The 20,839-nt window shown below is 46.9% G+C and overlaps 5 protein-coding genes across 5 annotated transcripts; 1 reads left to right on the top strand and 4 right to left on the bottom strand.

Moving 5' to 3' along the window:
* Positions 1–736: 736 nt before the first annotated feature.
* On the bottom strand, positions 737–3,623 carry F4812DRAFT_407409 (P-loop containing nucleoside triphosphate hydrolase protein). The gene is made up of 4 exons (XM_047932301.1): positions 3,199–3,623; positions 2,904–3,143; positions 2,004–2,600; positions 737–1,947 (listed from the first exon to the last, which is right to left on the bottom strand). Exons 1-4 carry the CDS (start codon positions 3,532–3,534, stop codon positions 880–882), a joined length of 2,241 nt encoding a protein of 746 aa, XP_047790054.1. The 5' UTR covers positions 3,535–3,623; the 3' UTR covers positions 737–879.
* A 3,519-nt stretch (positions 3,624–7,142) lies between these two features.
* On the top strand, positions 7,143–9,621 carry F4812DRAFT_407340 (uncharacterized protein). The gene is made up of 2 exons (XM_047932300.1): positions 7,143–8,080; positions 8,141–9,621. Exons 1-2 carry the CDS (start codon positions 7,291–7,293, stop codon positions 9,109–9,111), a joined length of 1,761 nt encoding a protein of 586 aa, XP_047790053.1. The 5' UTR covers positions 7,143–7,290; the 3' UTR covers positions 9,112–9,621.
* A 663-nt stretch (positions 9,622–10,284) lies between these two features.
* F4812DRAFT_407333 (uncharacterized protein) lies at positions 10,285–12,582 on the bottom strand. The gene is made up of 6 exons (XM_047932299.1): positions 12,278–12,582; positions 11,831–12,193; positions 11,591–11,772; positions 11,339–11,519; positions 10,686–11,287; positions 10,285–10,594 (listed from the first exon to the last, which is right to left on the bottom strand). The coding sequence occupies exons 1-6, from the start codon at positions 12,354–12,356 to the stop codon at positions 10,382–10,384; spliced, it is 1,620 nt and encodes a 539-aa protein (XP_047790052.1). The 5' UTR covers positions 12,357–12,582; the 3' UTR covers positions 10,285–10,381.
* A 952-nt stretch (positions 12,583–13,534) lies between these two features.
* Positions 13,535–16,095, bottom strand: F4812DRAFT_459837 (uncharacterized protein; the record flags this gene model as incomplete). The annotated part of the gene is made up of 5 exons (XM_047937616.1): positions 13,535–13,749; positions 13,861–14,544; positions 14,605–14,689; positions 14,781–15,718; positions 15,822–16,095. The coding sequence occupies 5 exons, from the start codon at positions 16,093–16,095 to the stop codon at positions 13,535–13,537; spliced, it is 2,196 nt and encodes a 731-aa protein (XP_047790051.1).
* A 1,782-nt stretch (positions 16,096–17,877) lies between these two features.
* Positions 17,878–19,902, bottom strand: F4812DRAFT_430664 (glycosyltransferase family 8 protein). The gene is made up of 4 exons (XM_047934375.1): positions 19,659–19,902; positions 18,858–19,567; positions 18,206–18,798; positions 17,878–18,142 (listed from the first exon to the last, which is right to left on the bottom strand). Exons 2-4 carry the CDS (start codon positions 19,426–19,428, stop codon positions 18,107–18,109), a joined length of 1,200 nt encoding a protein of 399 aa, XP_047790050.1. The 5' UTR covers positions 19,429–19,567; positions 19,659–19,902; the 3' UTR covers positions 17,878–18,106.
* Positions 19,903–20,839: the final 937 nt, after the last annotated feature.

The following is a 20,839-nucleotide window of genomic DNA, read 5'->3' as shown; positions in this document are numbered from 1 at the left end:
ATCACGCCCGATTTGAAGTTTCCGAGCTTCAAAAACTGGCATAGACTCATTGTTCATGTGACGATCTCCCGACAAGGCGGAGGCAACCCTCGAAGACTATCATAATTAATTGTCAGGAGTTTGTAGATATCAAAAACGATTACCGATAATAGCGTCTTTTATAACATTGCCCACCGGGCTCACGGAATATAGCCCCGCAGTTCAAATACAGACATACTTCATCTGCTCGACAAGGAGGCGAAATGAGCTTTCGGAATATACCTGTTTGGTTCAATTAACCGCCTGGATCTAGGCAGTCAATCTTTACCAATTGATGCGACCATCTGCTTAATCGTATAGCGGCGGTGGCTTGACCAAATTACTCGGATGTTTCCGAGCATACATTCAGAACCTAACGAACCCAACTAAGCCGTTAAAGGACTTCGAGTATACTGAAGATTAAACCGCCAACTCTGGCACAAGAAATGCAAGCTTGTATTAGGCATTCTTTGACCTCGTCCATCGACTTCATCAATTAGAATAGAACTGCTATCGAGGTCCCTTGGGTACCTGCCACGACCAAAAGACCTATCCACGGCCGAAAATACAGACATTATATAAAAAAAGCAGACTGATCCCTAGACGAACAAAACAGAATTCAAGACAGGCGAAAGGTAGGTACCTCCTAAGGTACCTGCTATCGAATAAGAAAGGCCCAACCATGGCCAAAATAAACATATGAAAGATAAGGGGTATCCTCAACGCGTTTACGCAACCGGCAATGGCTAAGTCGCAATCTCAATGTTTGAATCCTTTTTTCTTTTAATAACATGGTCTTGAAAAAAAGCGATTTTTTTTCATGACCGGCTTCATATCATGTCCCACGTCTCACATATCACGTTAAAAGTCGTCATCAGCTGTCGTACCCTCCCACCTCCGAGTCTGCAGCTTTCGCACCTTCTTCGTCGGGCTCCCGCTGCTTGACACCTTGAGGACCTTTTTGCCCTCGCCGGTGTTCACCCTCAACTGCTCCATACGGCTTCCAAGATCGCCCAGTGTATCCGTCGTAGAAGACGAGGCTCTTGCGCTCGGTACGTCGCCCCTCTCCCGAAGCGGCGTGCGTTTGCTTGGCGTGCGACCGGCCAGTTCGCGCTTCAAGATAGCAACTTCTCTTCTCAAACGCTCGTTCTCCTGCTCTAGGTTTTCGATTAGGATATTCTCTTTATCTTCGTCTTCGACATTGTCCTCATCGGAGCTTGGACTAGTTAGTGTGACGCCCACGCTGCGAGCCAACACTTCCACTTTGCGATCCCAGTGCTCCTCGCCGCGCTCTTGCTCTAGCGATAACGTCGCTTTCCACCGACTCATCTCGAGAGCCAAACGCTGCTCGAAGTCTGCGTAGCACTCTTCTCGGACCTCTTGTTCCAAATCCGCCATGCGGTCTTCCATGGATAACAAGTGAGCTTCGGCTGCCATGCGTCTTTCAGTTTCCTCTACTAGCTCTGCATTCAACTTATCTATCATATCTGCCATTCTAGCAATCTCGAGAGCAGCATTTTCCATAGTTGCTCTCTCGGTGTCGGGCGCAGTCGAGAAATTATGGCTATGGCTAGCAGACGGATGATAATATGGCCGATGATGAGTTAGAACAGGAGAGCTGGTATCACTACGGGAACCGACACTTGATTCCGAGCGTTGAGAAAGTGCTGAGCTATTTGCATTGCCAAGTATTGTAGATGAGATAGAAGGAATACGTGGCACGGTGACTTCGCGAGCCAAAGCGCTATACCTAAGAATTTGTGATGTCGCGTTAAAATCCCCTACAGGATCGGCTGTGACGATCATGACACCCTTTTGTGGTGGGCGCCTCCCGCTTACGCTTGTGGAGCTCGAGAGCGATCCTGTAGGAAACGAATTAGCGAAGAGCAACTCTGTGAGTTTGCATTGGCGGAAAGGAACCAGGTTGGGCTATTCAGGATTAGCGGAGTTCACGACACTTCTGGGCACAACATTCCATGACACACCTTGGTTGTATTGCTAGCATCGCTCTGCATTTGCAGACATTGGCCCAGATACATCAGGCTTTCGTTGATTTTGCCAGCCTCGGCCAAAGTTGCGCCTTGTGTTTTTGCATCTCTTGCGCGTTCACTACCAGCCAGATCGACGATACTTAGAGTACTATTGCCCCAGCGTGCGTTGTGGCGACCGCGTCTTCTTTTCTTGACCTCAACGCAGAAGAATCCGTGACTTCTCGACGATACACTATTACTACCCGTGCCAGCGACCCGCCTCTCGTGGAGCCCAGCCTCAAGAACCATAAGTGCGTCTTTAAGAGTGCCGCAGATAACTTTCCGAAGACCCGCTACGACCTTTCGATCAGGAGATAGCTCTGTGGACTTGAAAAGGAGCGGCCGTCGCCGAGGTTCTTTGTTACCGTTTGATCTAATCGGAGGTGTCAAAAGGTCGAAGATTCGATCATTGTATACTTCGTACATCGAAATAACGACGGCGTAGTCGGCGGATGGATCGCATGATGCTCTAACGGAACTAATATCTGGCGCTTGAGGGAAAGCGGTCGGTCGTTGTAAGTTCTTTTTTGGTGTCGGTGGCGCATGGTCGCCCTTGATTTGACATTTAGTAAGATTCTTCTTAATTCTTGCGGCCGAAGTAAGAGACATGTAATGTTTTCGGGGTGACGGGGAACCAGCCAACTTTGGCTGAAGCGTGGTAGACGCAACTTGCGTTAGGTTTGGTACTATCTCCCCTTTCTGGCTGGGCGGTGTCGAGAGGTGTGTTATTCTTGACAGGTCGTCATCGTGACTAACAAGTCGTACGCTTTGAGGACTGCTTGGGAAACAACCAGGTAATAAGGGAGTGGCAATATGTAAGGTAGGTGGTTGGTCGGGGTTGTTAGGGTGCCCTACAATCATTGGTGTTGTAGCTCTTGATCCACCCCGTGAGCTGCTGAAGTCTGTAAACATCGTCTCGATAAATGCTGATGCAGAACATATAACCGCCTCAGACGCGTCGGAGGATCGTATGCTTGTCTCTAAAGTAGGGGTCGTCTCACAGTCAACGATATTGGATTCGATAGATCGGAACACAACATCAAGTGCAAGCTGGGTTAGACCTCGCTGGCTCCGCGATCCAAGCATCGTATGCGTCTGATAATATTGCTATAAATTAGCGTGTTCTTCACAATGCTTTTGCTTGACGTACCTTGCCTGAGCCAGTGACCCCAAGGGTCGCCAGCAGACCGTCCGTACCATCACCACCATGGGGTGCTAATACATCTTCAACTAAGGGAAGCACTTTAACACCTTGGAATAGGTCAAGTTGCGTGGAATCTTCTTCGAAGACCCGTGTAAACGCGAATTTCTCAATGGCGCGTCTTCTATCGTTCGGTGGATTCAAAGTGATGTGAGTGGGGGCGTCGTGATCTACAGGCTCCTCAACTAAGAGGAACCGTTCGGAGCCTAGATTTGCAGCCTGAGGAGGCCGTAGCCTCAAATATACCTGGAACAGGTTTGCGTGTCCTTTTTGAGGTGGCTCCATGACGATAAAATTGTGCTACTTGATAACGAAAGGCTATCGAAAGCGGTGAAAGAATGACTGATAGAAAGTAAATGCGATTCGGTACATGCAGGACCGAATGCACAATTGGACTCTACAATTCTAGATTGTTGTATAATGCAAGAAATGCTCCGTCCGACATGTGGATGCAACCATTAGAATGAAGAATGGTTGGATAATTGAAGCATTAGCGTTAACAAGCGCATGCGGACATCTAAGTGACCCAATGTATTATGTAGGCCCGCGAAAGTTGGTGACTTACTTGACGCCAGACGGCATTGGAACCTGGAAGTCAATATTTACTTTGGATGATATTTGTTTCGCTGGGCAACCGTTGAAACATTTTGGAGGTGACTTAGGTAAGGCGGCTAGTGTTGGTAAGGGTGTTGGTAAGGATTCAGGAGTCAGGACAACTGTGCACCTATTGAAGGATCTTGGCTGCTTGGGTACGTACCAGCCACAATCTACCCCACATTTGAGGCTAGTTTTGCGGCTACCGAAAGACCCCACACACCTACAAGGTTTCTCCAACATAAATAAATTCCCGTCCCCTCTCCCGCTGTTTTTTCAACTTTTTCCTTTCTTTTTTTCTTCAGCTCTCTTTGCCTTTTGGCTTAGATCAAGTGTAGTATCTGTTCTTTTCAGTTTAATCTCTGAAAGAGTTCTACTTGAACTCAATCGTGATTATTCCTATTTTTGCCACTCGAGAGCGCATCCTCTGGGCTTGCCCATGATCGTTCTCACCGTGTCCTTGGTATTACACTGCCTCCAGGTGACGCGAACACCCTAATACACCTTTCATTGTGATATTTGGCTTGTCCAGGGGCGCGAAGAATGGTTACTAGTCTTTTCTCATCCACCCATTTAAAGGGTATTGATTGTAGGACAGTCCCTCTCATTTTCCTGTCGTTCGAAGAGTTCTGCATGGTGGCGGTTCTCTAGCATGTACGCATCGGATTTCTTTTCAGCATACCCTTTGAGTAACATCGGCCACGTATTTGGGTTACTCCGTTTGTCGATAATTCGAAATCCCATAGGGCAATAAGAATTGTCATTATAAGCCAATTCACACACCAGACGAATGAGAAAGGAGGCTTGAATATATGAATCAATAATAATATCATTTAGCTTTTCTCGTGCATACTTAAGATGCAGGCATCTATAGATTGAGGCGACGACGCTCTGGAGTCTATTTTAGAGTTACTTAGCATGTGGTCCAAGTTCAAATTAAAGGGTTTACAAATTTGCGACGCGCATTTCTCGCAATGACTTGTTAGTACTATAGCAGCAGAGCAGTTCCTATTTCTCCTATTTTCGTAACTCATCTCGTTCATCGGCACAAGACTGGCAATAGTAGTGTACGTTATACAGCCCCCCGGCAGCCCGGCAAGCAGTATAACCTAACAAGCTAGACTGATGTTGATGAGAGAGATATCCGAAAAATGATCGATCTCGATTTCGTGCGAAATGCACGTCACCATTGATAACATTTACCCTGGTAGAGAGCTGGACAGAGCTGGAAAGAGCTTAATTACACTAGGATCTAGGTATGTAATGGGATTTTGATGCTGGTCCAGGCAGAACGAATTCGGTAAAGAACGGAGAAAGAATTGATGTGCCTTAGAGAGGAGATCTACTGTGCATGTAACTCTAGAGATCACTGTTGGAATTTTCTTGGTTGGAGGGGTTTGGAGGGGCTTTCGTTCTTCTATAAAAGTGAAGATCGGGTAATAGGTGGGGAAGAATAAGCAAAAATATTCATGTACGTTTCCCTTTTGCGTACTATCATCGTCGTCACCGAGGGGTACCTAGGGCGAGTTGAATGGGTCGATGGAGAAGAGACTAGGAAGTTGACGAGATATTTGCTCGATAACTTCGCTTACCTACATGAAATAGTTACATGGTAAGATGGCTGCCTAGGACCTACATAAAGGCCATGCCTATAATGAGTTACGATACATGGAGCAGCATATGCAGAGAGCCAAAGAGCTTTGCTCGGTACACTATGTTAGGGATATGCAGTACTTTCTTACCCCCATCTCGCCTATTTATCTGTTTCCGTATTTTCTATATACGCACATATAACCTATAGGTATGTCCATCACAGAAGTTGATGCGTCGAAGTTAGGTACTACACGTATGGAAGCCATTGATTCCACGTACCACTCCAAAAGAGGACAACTATATCCTAATTCCATAGGTACCTACCTCCTATATCCTAAACAAGTACCTATTATAAAATCTAGAAGGGTTCGCGTGCTAGACTTACAACAACTCGGCGTACAAATAGCAAGATGGGGCGATTGGGTAATAGAAATACCCTTAAAACGTACGAGCTATAACTAGGGAAAGAAAGTAAAAGAAGAGGAATTCTGGGAGGGGTATCCATGGGTCATCCTCTCAGAAATGACTCCTCTTCGAATGCGTCAGAAGAGAACCTCCGAGAGTTGAACAAGTTTTCGGTGGATACCAAGGGACTAGAACGTCGTATTTGCCGGTCTTCGCTGATTAGTATCGGGCCACAGCCTCGAGAAAATCACATTCGAAGCATTCGAAGTGGAACTTGGAGCTCGAAACACCTCGGGAAACCAAAAACTCGAACGCAAACTTCGAACCACTAGACCACTAACACTATAAATCGCTAGCATTGTATAGCACACTAGCCAAGCGCTAACTGCCAGCGCTGGAGCAGCAAGTAAGTCTTGTAGTGAGCCACTCAGTCATCATTTTTCAGTGGATCTAAGTAGTGGATCTTGCACTGGACCGTAGGGGACGATTAGGTGGTACAAGAGGGGCGTTTTAGGCTTAAGTGCACCAAGAAAAAAAAAGATGCAAAGATGCAAGTCAAAAAGGCGGTGACACCCCTCCTAAATGGGGTTAGTTCAGCCCGCGAACGGGGGTGGACAAATCAGGGACTTTGCATTGCAGAGGTGCGGGACGGGCAGGGTCACCCCACCTAATAAACTAAAAAAAAAAAAAAAAAAGTTACGCTGCAGTAACAGTGGCATATATCCACCTGTGGTTTTTTTCCGGGCCTGCAATTAACATCTTTTCCCCTTCTCACTTTTTTCCTTTCAGGAAACCCAAATCATATCCAGACAACGAAGTCGCACTACAAACAACTTTCAAGAAAAGTATTCCATTTAAATCACACTGAAACTTCGTCGAGAACCATGCCTTCGGCCGTCGCTGAGCTGTAAATACCCACTACGGGACATGCCTGGCGTTCCCAGCCATGTCCCGTAGTCCAACAGTTCACCGAGATATTCAATCGCAATTCGACAAACTCGACGAAGTTATACAGGCTTTCACTGTCTTGTGTGCCTCTTTTTTCAGCAAAAGGGTACCTCACGGAAGTCTGAATATTAGACAGAATTTACTGCATTACTGCGCATTTCGCCCATTTATTACTGACTGGCCTATACGACTCCGGCCTAAGTGACGACAATAAACTCTTCACCCCCTTCCACCTCCTTTTCTCTCTACGAACAATTACCCTCTACTTCGTTTCATATACTCTCGTAACAGTATACGACTTCTTCGTAACCTTAAGAAAGGACAGGCCATTGAGAAATTTCAAGGTTTTCATACTTACTCGAGAGTGGACACTATCTGCATCATTCGAGTATCGCTAAGGCTTCACCGCCGTTTGTCTCGATCTTTTCAACCTCAAATCCGGGGGTGGAACCATTAATCCCTGTATTACTCGCATATCTTCCATAATTAGCATACGGTACAATGTCCCGCAACGTACGGCAGCAAAGACCGCCGACTACTCCCGTCAAGGTCTCTAGGCGTCGTGCCTCGGACGCTTCGTCGTCACTCGACCTGTCTGATGAAGGTGGTTATTCTGGAGTAGAAGACATCAGTGATTCTGACGATGACGACGAGGAGGGAATAAACGCGGTCGAGGAGGAGCATATTCTCTCACATGAACTGCACAAACCTACCCGCAGCTCACGCTCCCCTCGGCCGCTTGACGATGAGGACGGACAGGACGACGACGATGATAACGACGAGGGTGGAGATGAGTACGAGGGGGATGATGACGATGCGGACGATAATGCCAGCTGGGACGGCATTTCCTCCGAGGCAGACGCTGACGACGACATCACAATTGACCAAGGATATACCAGCACAGAACGTCGTGTCCGCTTTGATATCCCCGAAGATTCGTCAGATGATGACTCGACAGAAACCGATGATGATGTAGACCATGGTTTCTTCCCTGACCTCTTCGTGGACAAGAGCATACTCGACCCTTCATTCCGTCGAGAAATTGAGCATGACGCCGATCCCTACGACTCATCTAATTCAGAGGCATTTTGGGATAACTATTCTACCACTACCGGAGAGTGGTTTGGATTTGACGAGCCAGCCTCCGATTTTGAGGCTCTAATCAAGTCTTTGGACGATCAAGATGCCACACCGGTTCCTACACCGTTGACAAACCAGGACCTATCTACCGCAACCAATACCCCGATGGACCTGTCTGAGGACGACGAGATTTCCCTCGATGGATATCAAAGTGAGTGAGAGCGAAAATTGGCTGATTACCGAGTCCGTACTAATATATTTCCCCGCGTAGCTGATGGCGATACTACCGATGAGGAAGATCCGCCTGAGAAGCCCGTTCGACGTAAGACTCGGCGGGAAACTGTGGACGATGATTCCGATTCGGACGCCGTTACGCTGATCCGGCCCCGCCGCGGCCAACCACGTGTTGGTCGTTTCAATCTCGACAAGTCTAGCAAGAAACCTATTGCGATATTAAACCCTAGAACCGGCAAGATGATGATCTTCACTCATCAAAGTATGAGAGGAAGAGGTTTTGATCTGTCGCCGGAGCAGTTCAACTTCCATTACTTCGACCAGACCCAGGCTTCTCCTATACTCAGCAACCCCGGCAGTATCATGATGAGTGGCATGATTTCTTCCAGCACTTACGGAGACTTTATGAATACACACGCAGTCGGTCCCGCGGAAGCTTGGTATGCCCAAGCATCCGATGGGAATGTAGTTGACACATCTGATTCTGACGATCAAGTTGTCGACGAAGCAGAGAAAAATCTTAAGCTGGAGGACTTTATCACTTTGGATAACGATGATGACGGAGATGACTCTTCTGAAGAAGAGAAGGCGCTCGAGCATGACGAAGCGGATGATCAAATATTCCACACTCCCGGCCGTACACCCGGCCGGCCAGGTACTGCGTCCAGCGACGTGGCATCCCTCCTTGATCATTTCCAGCATAATACCAACATTGTCGGCGCATTCCGGCGGGACCAAGCAAATCATCAGTTAATTAGCCGCAGTAAGGCTACCCGAGATTCTCTCGCATTTTCCGGTCCATATTTTGAAGGTACTCTTCGTGGTATTAAAGATGGGCGCATAGCTACTACCAACGTGCCCATTTCTCCTATGCGCAAGCAGAAGAAGATGTCTGAACTCGCTAGCAGTCCTCTCTCGACTATGACTCAGAAGAGGAAAGCATCGTCAGAACACCACCTGGGTCATAAACGGCAGAGGAGCATACCCGACGTAGATTTTGGGTTCTAGTCCCTTAGACGTTACCCTCTTGCCCAACGCCTTTTTCTTATCACAATACGCCGATGGACGGTGCGGCCTATTCTCATAGGTCATTCCCTGGCCATTGATCACACACCTGAGACGCATCCAATATATCTGCTCTGGATCAATCATGGGGTGATTTCTCTTTGTCTTATCTCTAGCACTCATACCCATACGCATACAATAGTTTTCCTTAAATCTCTTATCAGTGAAGGTTGGCGAGAAGATGTCACAATCTGGCCTGGCGGGGGTTCTGGTGCTCATCTAGAAGGCAATAGACAAAATGGGACTGGATGTTCATTCTACAGTCAAAGAAAGGACATTGATGATCCAGATATTTTGTGGACGACGAATCGTGTTTAATACCGTGCTGGAAAGTACGAATATTTCCCACGTAGTCTTGTCCCTGACGAGGAGATGTCGATAATAGCACTGTTTACATGATGATGTTTCATACGTCAATAAAAACTAGTTCCATAATAGCTCTGGTTCGTCTGTGAAGTTGTCTGTCCCGTCTACATACATGATTCCATAATAATTATAAATTCTTGCTGTGGCCGGCAATCTCGTATACCCTCTAGTTCCTCTCCTACCATCATATGTTGTGCTCAGCTCAACACCAATCAGCGCCACATAGCCACCAACCTACTTGAACTAAGTACCTTAGTCATAGGCAGTTCTTCCATGAGGTAATAGAGCTATTGTTAAAGGTTGGACTTATATATCACCCACCATAATACCAAAATGCATCAGTACAACAGTTGAGGCACCGACAAGCTCACGGATATAAAAAGACCCCAACAACTCTAGCGCAAAAAAAAGGGAAAATAAGTTAGCAGAGCTAAAACTAATCCTACATTTTCGACCAACTACCTCCATACTCCGTCATCCGAAATGAACAAAAAAGTGCCAATGTTGTTGTTCAGCCTTGTCTTCTCGGTTGTGAATAGGAGTAGTCCTCGAAGCTAAACAAGGGGGTGTAAGTAGAGTCATGTAAATCATAATACTTAAGCCCCTTTCTCCTGTCCATACCACGAGAAATAGAAAGACCAAATCCAAACCCATCCAAATCTCGTTTTCACTTCCGCCGGGCGATTTCCTGTTATCTTCATTTTCCACCCGTCTTCTATCCAACAATATTTGCTCCTTATCTCACATCTCACATCTTTATGACTACTTCTCAGAAATCCACCCATTTCTCCGCTTTCGCTCATACTTGACATGAAGTTAACTAGGAGTTGGAAGCGCGTTCATCTCTTCATAGTTCCTCTTTAATCTCACCAGCCTTCTTCTTTGCGATCTCGGAACCAGCAGTCAGATGTCCCAAGACCCACTGATACGCGTTGTTGATACCCTCGCCAATCTTGGCGAAAGCGGTGCCTGCTGGGCTCGAGGTGCCGTACTTGAAGTACGTCAACTGCTTGCGGGCTTCGGCGCGGAGTTCGTTGAGAGTAGAGCCTTGGGGTACGGGCTGTGCAATAGAGTTAGCAGACCGTTGCCGCCTTGACTTTGCCTCATAAAAGATGGGATATGTGCAAAAGGGCACATGCATGTAAACTTACCACGCCGTAGCTGTCCAGGTACGCCTTCAACTCGCTCTCGCTCCATGTGTCGAAAGTGCTCTTCTTGGCCGCCTCAGTCGCTTGGGCCAGGTAGCTTGTCGCAGAGGCATATGAGTTGCCGCCAGCGCTGGAAGCGGACGAGTAAGCCGACTGGGCAGCCTCCACAAGTTCGTCTCGAGTAGCAGAGCTGCTCTCGCCAACCTTCTTCGCAGCTGCGTTACCGCTGCTGGCCAGGTACTTCCTGAGGTTATCGTAAGATAGGTCATCCCAAGTCCAAGCGCTGTAGGGGTGAGCAATTTTGTGAGCGTTCTTCCGCACCAGGGCACGGAGTTCGTCAATCTTCGATCCCTGGGGAACCGGAATTCCGCGGGCATCCAGGTAGGCCTTCAGACGGCTTTCAGACCAGGTGTTGACGGCCTTGTTGAAAGCATCCTGAGCTGCGAGACTGGCATCGTTGGTGGCCTTGGCGTACTGGTTACCAGCCTTGCTAGTAGCAGCGCCGAAAGCGCTTGAAGCGGACGCAGACACATTGTCACCAAGAATAGCAGCGCGGTGTTTCCGAATAAGGGCACGCAGCTCGTTAGTCTTGGTTCCTTGAGGAACTTTTATCGTTGTTAGTTAAAGTACCTTGGGGTAATCTAGCAGTTACATACCATTGATGCCGTTCTTGTCACAGAACTCCTTCAACTGGGACTCACTCCAAGCATCAATAAGCTTGTCAGTGAGAGTAGCGTATGCGGATTTAGCGCTAGCGAGAGCAGACGCCTTCTGATCTTGGGCCCTCAGGTAAGCAATGCGAGAATTGCGGCGAACCATAGCAATCAGCTTGTTGCGCTGTAGGTTTATGGTGTTAGTTACGTAGGTACGTTAAGGCTAGGCATATTTAGGTACGGAGGAATCCTTACGTCGGTGATTTGAGGAGCGGGAAAGCCATGAGTGTCTAGCCATTCCTTCAGGTCAGACTCAGACCAAGTGTCATAAAGCCAATCACCAGGGTACGCAGCAGTCTCGCTAGCTTTATTAGCTACCGTCTGGTAGTTAGAGCGGACCTTTTGAAGTAGGGTATCACGAGTCCGTGGCTGAGGGACTATGCGCGGCATTAGCAAAATATCAAAAGAAGAGATTTTAGAGTCCTAAGATATTACCTGGAATGCCGTGCTTGTCGGCAAAGGCCTTTAGAGCGCTGTCGGACCAAGTGTCCAAAATCCAGTCTTGTACATTGGTCCATGCCGTTTGGGCCTTGTCTTCCGTCTCATACCAAGCGCTTGCTACCTGGTTGATAAGTGAGTCCTTGCCTGACTTTGCCGACTCTTTAGTCTCTACGCCCTTCGATTTCAGATATGCTGTGAGCTTGTCCGTGTCCCAGTTCTTGTAGGGAGACACGGCGTAGGAATCCCAGTTCTTCCGAATCAGGTTCTCCAGATCTTTTCGATCAGCTGGGGTCGGGTAGGGAATATCGTTGTCGGACAGCCATCGTTCTAATTCTGTCTCATGCCATTTGTTGTATGCTGTGTTTGACGCAGGTTTTAGTATACAATATCAAAACATTAGACTCTAAGAAAGTATGCTTCTGTATCAACCCAACAACTTACCTGCTTTACTAAACCAGCTACTACCAACGACGGCATCGGCCGCCAGGCCAAGGGAGAGGACGGTTGGAAGCCACCTCATAATGATTTAGATCTTCTTCAAGCTTAGTTCCGCAATTATTCCCTCGTTAATGTTACGTTTCGGACTATTCGTTTCTATTAGGAGAATATTAAAATATGCCAAATTAGGATAAATATCGTGGGAGATGGGAGAATGATAAGGATTTTGTTTGGTACAGAGTAAGCAGGCCAGGGGAGTTTAAAAAAGAATATGATGATGAAGGGTGATGAAGGGTGATGAATATGTCAAAAATGTATCACGTCACTGTTCTCTTTTGTTTGCCGTCACAAGCTAAGCTTTGACAAGTTAAGCCCTAGAAGACCTTACTATGTAGGTCAGGTCAGGCAGCTCTACCTAATGCATTACTTAAAAAGCCTTCCCTCTACCTAATGCTAATGTCAAGCTGTTCATAGTGTACCTAGACCTACCTAGGTACCTGCCCATACAAGTTATGCAGCCCGGGCGAGTTACCTAATGCACCTTCAACCTCTTCTTAAAGCCAAAAGTCGAAGTACATTAGAGGTACCTAAGGTTGTATCCAAGCATCATCGGTTCCTAGCGCCCATTAAAAGCTTCACATTTTATGCAGGAGGTACCTATGTGGCTATTGCGTTAGACAAATATGACGTAGGAGCTATACCAACTCGTGGCACCGCAGGAATCTAGCAAATTTGGGTGTCCTATCAGACGATCCAAGTGATATGCTCTGCTCGTCTTTATCGAATGAAATATGACCAAGGGGAGCTAGCCGGTTTGAATGCGGCTATCATCTCGATCATGGACCTACAAGGCTGGACGCAAAATTTAGAGGTAAAGAGCAAGGAACGAAGACTCTGGTGATGTCATCAACTTTCAATTAGGTACTGTTTACCTAGCGTCGGTACGTATCAACTGTTAGTAAAGCCACAAGCTTATTTGGCGGGTGTGGGGTGGAGCAAGCTGTTAGGGACTGTTAAGCTTCAACCCCACAGTAAGGTTCAATGTTGTTTTTATACAGTGTATATACAGTCTTTATCCATAGTATACCGTGCCTTAGACGCCTATTCAAACCGCTACCTAGTAAGTATCCCTTCAACCCACCCTGTGATAGTTCGCGGTGTAATCATATAAGCCGTACCGTTGTACCTCGCCCATACCCAACTCCTTACGACTCCAGGTAGTGATACTTACCCTATGCATCATCATTTCTTATATAGATATCAAGATGTGCCACTACCAATAGTCATTCTGCGCATCTTTATAGTAGGCAACCCAAAGCTTCCCTGTTTTCTAGCCTTAGATACGGAGTCATCATCCTCCTCCTTCTGTATCGCATCCCCTCGTAGCGATTCTAGTCTTATGTAGGACCGCGGGAAGAGCCCTCCCTTGCCGTTCTTTTTAGTTCCGTACCAGCACCAGTCGTCGTGGTTAAGCCCTATATGGAAAGTTGATACCTAATTAGCAATCAAGACTATTGGAAGATCGCTAAAGGGGGATATGGGAGTACGGGGGAGGGAGGCTTCAGTTGGACTTGGATTCAACCTACAGCAAACATTAGATAAAGTTTCATCTTTGTCAAAGGATATCCATCCCGTTGAGTGATCCTTTACTTCCCATTTCCAACGCGTCGTAACGAACATGCCTTCGATACATGTATTTGCGCTTGGTGGATTTGCAGGCGATTCGAGAACAACATGCTTCGTAGGAAAAGAGCCCCATCGACCATCATGCCAGCCAGTACACCATTTCCCTTTCCACTTCTCCGGAAATTTGAGGCCTACGATACGGGCACCTTCCATAAATTTCAACACTTGATCCGAGCTGCCGTCTGGATCAGTCAAATCTCGACCGTATCGCTTGATGTGACTTTTAACTGCTCTCGCCGACGGTAGCTTGGCCAGAGTGGCAGTGTTTGGGAGTAAGCTGGCTACAGGGGGGTTAGGGAAGTGAAGGTCGTAATCTTCAACACTCGGATCGTTCTTGGGTACTTCGCCGTACAAAACTGTGATCCCAGGAATCTCCGGTAGGGGTTGGGGATGACGCGACAAGTGCTTAAACAGCTGGTCTTGGGTTGTGAAGATCGTAGCGTCATCAGCGTAGACGGTATGCCCCTTTTCTGCACAGAAAAGGCAGCCAAACTGCATCGTAAACGCAGATGTCGAGACTAAGTGAGACTTATATAAAAATCGAAGACGATACAAGACACCGGCTTTGCTGAAGTTTGCGCTTGCTGTAAGTTTCACGTGTTAACTAACTAAATGACTGAGAATTAATCGGTTGATCTACTTACGGTCCAGAGCATCATCAAGTTCTACTTCCAGCAAATTTTGCGCGAACTCACACTCGGTGCATCGAGCAATGCTTCGCCTAGTTCCCTATTCACATAGCATCAGCACATGCATCAAATACGACTCGGCTCAAAAGGCAAAATATGCGTGGTAGATAGGCAAGCCAAAATGCTCTTACATATTCCATTACGGCTTTAGTAGCACTCTTGCGCCCCTTGACTCGATACGTCTGCGACCCCGTGCATAAGCCCTTGTATATATAGAGGCTACTATCCAACCCGATCTGATAACCGGAGAAGGAGTCCTTCCTTGATGCAAAAAGTTCATCCGCTGGTATCAGGCCATCTTCGTAATCCGGTGGATTTGGCAATGGTGGTATATCAACTTCTATCGGTTCTCGGGTTTCATGCGGGTTCGCTATGGACTTCGCGAGCGAAGTTGTTCTTTGGTCGCTCGTAGGGATATGAATGGACGACCTGGGACCCGACATATAGCTACCAGTGGTGGTGTACCAAGATATTCTGCTGTATGAAGTATCCGGACTTCTAGGTATATTAGATGGTATCGCCAACTCTTGGCCGTGAAGAGCAAGGCCATCGAGGCTGTTGAAGATTACAGGCTGTCCCACGAAGCAGTCATCTTCTGGGATTGAATTATTACGAGACCAAGACTTAGCAGCGGTTGTTTGCTCGTTAACCCACGCGGACGTCCTCGAGTTTGGAGGTGGCGCACTAGGAGGATCAGACACAAGGCTGATGAAATCACGCTCTGCTCCCAGTATGTCGGGACTAGATGGTCGTCTAGATGGAGTACTGGCACCGCTTATACCAGCATCCTCGCCAAATCTCATGGGAGCACTAGATCCGCCATTACCACGACCTTTATTATTCAACCCCTGAGAAGGTAATGGCCGTGTCCACGGCAGAAGAGGCGGTACTGGCGGCACGCTCTCCTCGATATGTATTCTCTTGATGGCTTCCATGAGCGCTAGAGCGAACGCTTTGGATGATGCTTGAACATCTGCAAACCTATTGGGGTCGAATGAATCAACCTGCACGAAATCGTCTAAGTCGTAGAGCAAATCTTCCAGCCGTCTCTGGTTGTCGAGGATCCTATCTACAAGTTCCAATATCAGTGGAGTTTCTCAAAGACAGTCTCGGCTTAGGTAGTAAGGGTAAATCGCAATTCGTGGTAGTAATGATGGTAGGTAAGCATTCACCATTCTGTCGCATAGCTTCCCTGAACGCGTCGCCATGTTTGTCAACGCGTTCTTGCCAGAGTGGGAGAAGCCTCTGAAGGGCCCTCTCGCCTTCTTTCACGAGGGAGCGTGCGGCTTTGAGCATATCTGCTACATCTTGTTCGCTAGACGGGTCGGCGTCGTCTTCATCCTTACCGCTGCCGGCCGCTGTCTCGGCATTGGCAACAGCTTCTTTGCCCCTCTCTACGACTTCTCGGAAAGGTTGAATAAAGAGCTCCTCGACGTCGATGGCCATCACCGACTGTCGAGACGCATCCAAGCGCTCTTAAACATGGACTAGGTGGCTGCAATGCGAATGCCGAAGGTCGAGATGCGTTAATCTGGACAAAACCGGTCTAGGCCATACGATGACATGGATACAAGGACGGGTTCTCACAACCAGGGATATCGTCACAACGGTAAATGCGTCGATAAAATGTTACCATGTAAGTATGACGATAGTACGTCGAGTGAAGAAAAAAAATTAATTATCAGATTGTAGTCCGTTCCGCCGGGACGGCACCTTTCATGTGCTCACTTTCCTCATCCTTGTATTTATCCCACCCCTCATATTTGGGGCTCAATCTTAATATTTCTAATGATGCTCAGCCTGCTGTAGACTAGACGAGGGGGGACCCTGAACCCGACATCCTGGTTTGCCCGGTTCTTGGCCGGTTGTTAGATGTTGATGTTGTTCCCTTGTAGCAAATCATCAACAAGGACGAATCACGGCGTCTCCATACCGCGCTACCTACTTAGTAGAAATATACCGCACCCACCACCTACCGTTACCGTTACAGTTATAGCTCTGAAGTGCAACTCATAACCGCATGCGGCCTACCGATCTACCGTTACCGCGAATTCGGATTTGCCGACGGTCCAATCCCACACGTTGATAGCTTTTTCGAAAGCTTTCTGATAGGTTAGGTACTTTTGATAGCAAGTCGAACTCCGCTAACCACTTCGGCATCGGGAGATTTATAGGTGCCTAACATATATCCCTCACAGGTAAGCGTTGTATTCAGCTACTGTTTGACAGTTAAAATTAACCACAGTCAAAATAAGGCTACGAAGTGAAGGGAACAGAATCAAGGAGATGCGAATTGTTTAAAAAGAAATTAGGCATTTTTTCGGTAGGTAGGTAGGTAATGTATAATGCCACGTGTGAGGACGAATGGCTTGTGTATCTCTCAAATCAAGTCCCAAGCTTTATTCTAACAGCTTGGTACTTGCCTTGGTATGAGCTAGTAGCCAATAGCGGACGTGACTATCAGTAGTTGAGATTTGAAGCAAAGACACTTGTAGAAAGTCGAGGTTAGGGCAAACTGGAATATATTGAGATTAAGAATTAATCTAAATAGAGGTACCTAGCCTTAGGTAGTCTTGCATTAACTACGATATCTATTTATTACGATTTTCGCTTTCTATTAATAGAGGCCACACCTAGGTTACCTTGATTATTGTCAAGAGGAATTAGTTTACAGAAGAGCTTAGCGAAACGGAAGACTCCATACCACGAAGCAGTGAACAACCCGGAATTAGGTATAGAAAAAAAAGGAGAGGAAGGGAGGGGACTAGGAAGGAATTTTAGTTGTTGTGCGACATTATATAGTAAAGTACCTAGACAGTGTTCATTTCATGGAGCGGGTGATCGCATCTTTCCCCTATTCCCCTATCTCCTGTTTCGATAAAAAGATGAGAGTGTATGAGAGTTACCTAGTAGAACTGTGTTTCCTTAGCGATAATATACAAGTGCCTCCTAGGTACTTAGACGTGGTCGTCTGTTGAACCTGATATTTTTTATGAATACCTAAGGTAGGCATCTACCTTAGATATAGAAAGGGGCAACTTGAATAAAATGGCCGGAATTGTCAACAGAGAACATTAGATTTAGGTACCCAGGAGATAGGAGGTAGGTAAGTAGAGGTAGGAAAAGGGTTCGCAAAGCTAAGTTAGAGCGCTTTGGAAATTATCACAATACAAGAGAGTTCACTTCCAAGATAGTCACCGCGGAGCATTGAGCTACCGCATCTGCAAGCGCTGGGCCGGTTTCCCTATTGTTTTGTTTTACATTCGAGTAGACAATATCTAAGTAGACCTGCTATAACATCAATTCCTTTCTGAAGAAGTAAAAACGCTCCATTTATTCAATGTTGGTATCTATAAACATGTCATGCCACATAAAGTACAATTCCAGTAATTCATTATTTAGGACACATCCTAACGACCCCTAAAGACCCAAAACGAGCACGCTCGACATTACTGATTTATCGTCTAGCTTTTCTTCCGGTATTACAGACCCTCTAATACAACGGTTAGTAAAATCTTGAGCTTTATGGCAATTAAGAATGTGGATGGACGCTTACCGAACGTCGCTCTGTGAAATCATTATAAAATCCGTTCCACAACTCTCTAGCTGAACAGTCCTCCTGACCGTTCTTCGTCACACATTTAGGCTGCTTGTCTTGTCGCATCGAATCAGACATCGGGATCCACGGCTTCGGCACGGGCCAGTCGGAAAAGTGAAGGAACTTGGCTTCGTTATAGATGGCAACAGGATCCCATTCTTCCCGGTCGGTACCCAAATAGTTTTCGTGGTTCTCCCCGCGGAACTCGCCCGTTAATAAGTCATAAGGGCGGTGCGGGAGTATCATAGCGCTGTCTGCGTACAGCTGGTTTACAATCTCCATATCGTAATCATTACGCCCGGCAGCGTCCATCTTTTGCATGATCCTGTCGAATTCCACCGCGCTGGGTTGCACTAACATCAACTGGGACGACAAGATCTTGTTGTCAGGAAATAGCCAGTAGGCACGAGGCATAGCAACAGGGCATGGCGGCATAAGGAATAACTCGTCCATAGTTTGCAGAATAGTGGAATCCGAGTCGACATTCAAGACACGGGAATATTGAGTCTGATTGAATGCGAGAAGCTTGGTGAAAGATTCGGCCCAAGTAGCTGCAAGCAACATTAGAGAACGAACAACTAGATTTAATGATATGTACGAGCATCCTTACCATCAGCTCCGGGTCGTCGTTTAATCTCTACAGGCACAAGCTTAACCTTGTACTCGTCCCGGGCCTTGACGAGTAACCTGGCTTCTTCTGAAGTCGGGTTCGTCTCGCCAGCGTCCATCATGGTTTGGGGGTACAGCATAACACGGTCAGCCTTGCTACCGAGACGGAACAGGGTCTCGAAGATCATGACGGAGTTGCATAGATATGCAGCGTTGGTGACATATTGCGTGTACGCAAAACGCGACCAGTTGACCTGCGAATCTTGGTATGTCGGTATGACCGCAGTAGGGCAATTTGCACTGGAAGCGGCAGCGCTACCATTTCGTAAACTCTCGATGGACGGTAGACGATCGTAGTTTCGGAAACCGAGAAGAATGACCCCGATAGCAGCGAGAGAAAAGGCGGCATAGCGCACTCGCTTGGAACTCAGAATTTGGCCGATGCTGGGTTTAAGGTGGGAGGAGTCGGTGGCAGAGCCTGTCGCCGAGTTCTGTTCGCCATTCTGAACGGCACTGTATCCAGATAGAGAACCCCATGTAGAAGACCACGAAGAGCCCCAAAGCGGAGCCATATCGAAACGGTATTGTTCAAAGGCGGAGGGTTAAGATTTGACAGTGGACGAAGGAGGAAGTTGAATGAACAAGGATTCGTCGAGGAGGAATCAATATCGACTAGACGATGAAACGGCATTCATCGGGGAAGTAAAAACGCTTGGTAAATTGTAAATAGCAGTCAGTCAGTAAGTAAGTAAGTTATTCAAAACATATCTCTCTTGGAGGTATCTTTCTACCCTCTACTCACAGTATTAGGTACCGTGGCGCAGATAGACTTATGAGGTAGGTTAGGTTAGGTAGGGAGAAAAGAGTTGGTGGTAGCTGAAGATGGTGGTGATGTTTCCGAACAGGCTGAATCAATGGCACTGGCCGCATTGAAAGGCGTCACTATGGATTACGAAAACTGCCCTACGGGTCCCTACAAAAGTACCTAGCATTTAGGTACTTTAGGTACCCGCCTACACGTGGCTTTACCTGCCTTTCTGCCCTTCTGCCCTTCATTTAGTGGGTGAATGTTTATCTAAGCCCCTGATTGTGCCTACCTCAGGCAGGTACCTCCTATGGCCACACAGTTCTGGCATCTTCAATTTCTACTGTGCGTACGCGATCTCTTTCGGTACGTACCTAATTGTACAACCTTAGGTACCACGAACTTCACAACAGCAGCAGCTTATTTGAAACTTCACTTTTTATTTATTTATATTACTTGCATAGGAGGTACATATTATTTTCTAGCCCACTACCGTGTAATTTCTCGACTCGCTCACGTCGTTGATACTTTAGATCTTTCCGTACATTTCCCATTTGGTTAAAATACTACTCAACACCCTTAACCGGATACAATCCCAATTTTAGAGCATCAATTGCCATAAATATATTCTGCAATCGAGTCTCACGCGCTGCAGGAATTCAACTAGGCGGGTGGTAGGCAGCCTTCCCGGCAGCCAATATGAGAACTACATAGCAAAATGCATAGTAGATACATTCTGCATCTCGCATCATGAAACCTGGGAGCGTTGCATCCAACTATGCTCTACCAGCTCCTTCTACCTACCTAAGCTCATGTCACTTACAAGGGCTCCATAGGGCATATTTCCATGCTGGAGATGACCTAGGGACATCATAAGGTACAATACCTCATTTTGATAGGTGTATATACTATTTTTGGCCCCCAAAAATCAGAGTCCACTGACAATGCATAGGCACACTATTGAACATATCCGCCTAGGTAATTTTATACACTGGGGAAAATAAGGAAAACAAATCAGCACTCTAGGTTAATTCTTCTTTACTTCATCACCGAGTTGGTCTCCTACGAATCAAACAAGAATCACTAACTCATGCTGTAACCGCGCAGAGTTGAACAACCTCAATTACGGTCAGTACGGCATAAGTCGTAGGGTGGCTCCACGATATTAACCTTGTTTA

This window comes from Daldinia caldariorum (genome assembly GCF_022478825.1).
Source record: "Daldinia caldariorum strain CBS 122874 unplaced genomic scaffold F4812scaffold_9, whole genome shotgun sequence".
In the NCBI taxonomy this organism is placed as follows: domain Eukaryota; kingdom Fungi; phylum Ascomycota; class Sordariomycetes; order Xylariales; family Hypoxylaceae; genus Daldinia; species Daldinia caldariorum.
This window is presented reverse-complemented; position numbering and strand designations above follow the sequence as displayed.

What these genes read in the sequence shown, in the direction of transcription:
- F4812DRAFT_407409 (XM_047932301.1), bottom strand. Translation starts at nt 3,534, where the DNA reads ATGGAGCCACCTCAAAAAGGACACGCAAACCTGTTCCAGGTATATTTG. An exon ending in GGGTCACTGGCTCAGGCAAG is followed by an intron (nt 3,144 to 3,198) that starts GTACGTCAAGCA and finishes CAATATTATCAG; the next exon opens with ACGCATACGATGCTTGGATC. An exon ending in ATGCTAGCAATACAACCAAG is followed by an intron (nt 1,948 to 2,003) that starts GTGTGTCATGGA and finishes AATCCTGAATAG; the next exon opens with CCCAACCTGGTTCCTTTCCG.
- F4812DRAFT_407340 (XM_047932300.1), top strand. Translation starts at nt 7,291, where the DNA reads ATGTCCCGCAACGTACGGCAGCAAAGACCGCCGACTACTCCCGTCAAG. An exon ending in TTCCCTCGATGGATATCAAA is followed by an intron (nt 8,081 to 8,140) that starts GTGAGTGAGAGC and finishes TTCCCCGCGTAG; the next exon opens with CTGATGGCGATACTACCGAT.
- F4812DRAFT_407333 (XM_047932299.1), bottom strand. Translation starts at nt 12,356, where the DNA reads ATGAGGTGGCTTCCAACCGTCCTCTCCCTTGGCCTGGCGGCCGATGCC. An exon ending in TAGCTGGTTTAGTAAAGCAG is followed by an intron (nt 12,194 to 12,277) that starts GTAAGTTGTTGG and finishes CGTCAAACACAG; the next exon opens with CATACAACAAATGGCATGAG. An exon ending in TGACAAGAACGGCATCAATG is followed by an intron (nt 11,288 to 11,338) that starts GTATGTAACTGC and finishes CAACGATAAAAG; the next exon opens with TTCCTCAAGGAACCAAGACT.
- F4812DRAFT_430664 (XM_047934375.1), bottom strand. Translation starts at nt 19,428, where the DNA reads ATGGCTCCGCTTTGGGGCTCTTCGTGGTCTTCTACATGGGGTTCTCTA. An exon ending in ACGACGACCCGGAGCTGATG is followed by an intron (nt 18,799 to 18,857) that starts GTAAGGATGCTC and finishes TGTTGCTTGCAG; the next exon opens with CTACTTGGGCCGAATCTTTC. An exon ending in ATTTCACAGAGCGACGTTCG is followed by an intron (nt 18,143 to 18,205) that starts GTAAGCGTCCAT and finishes CCGTTGTATTAG; the next exon opens with AGGGTCTGTAATACCGGAAG.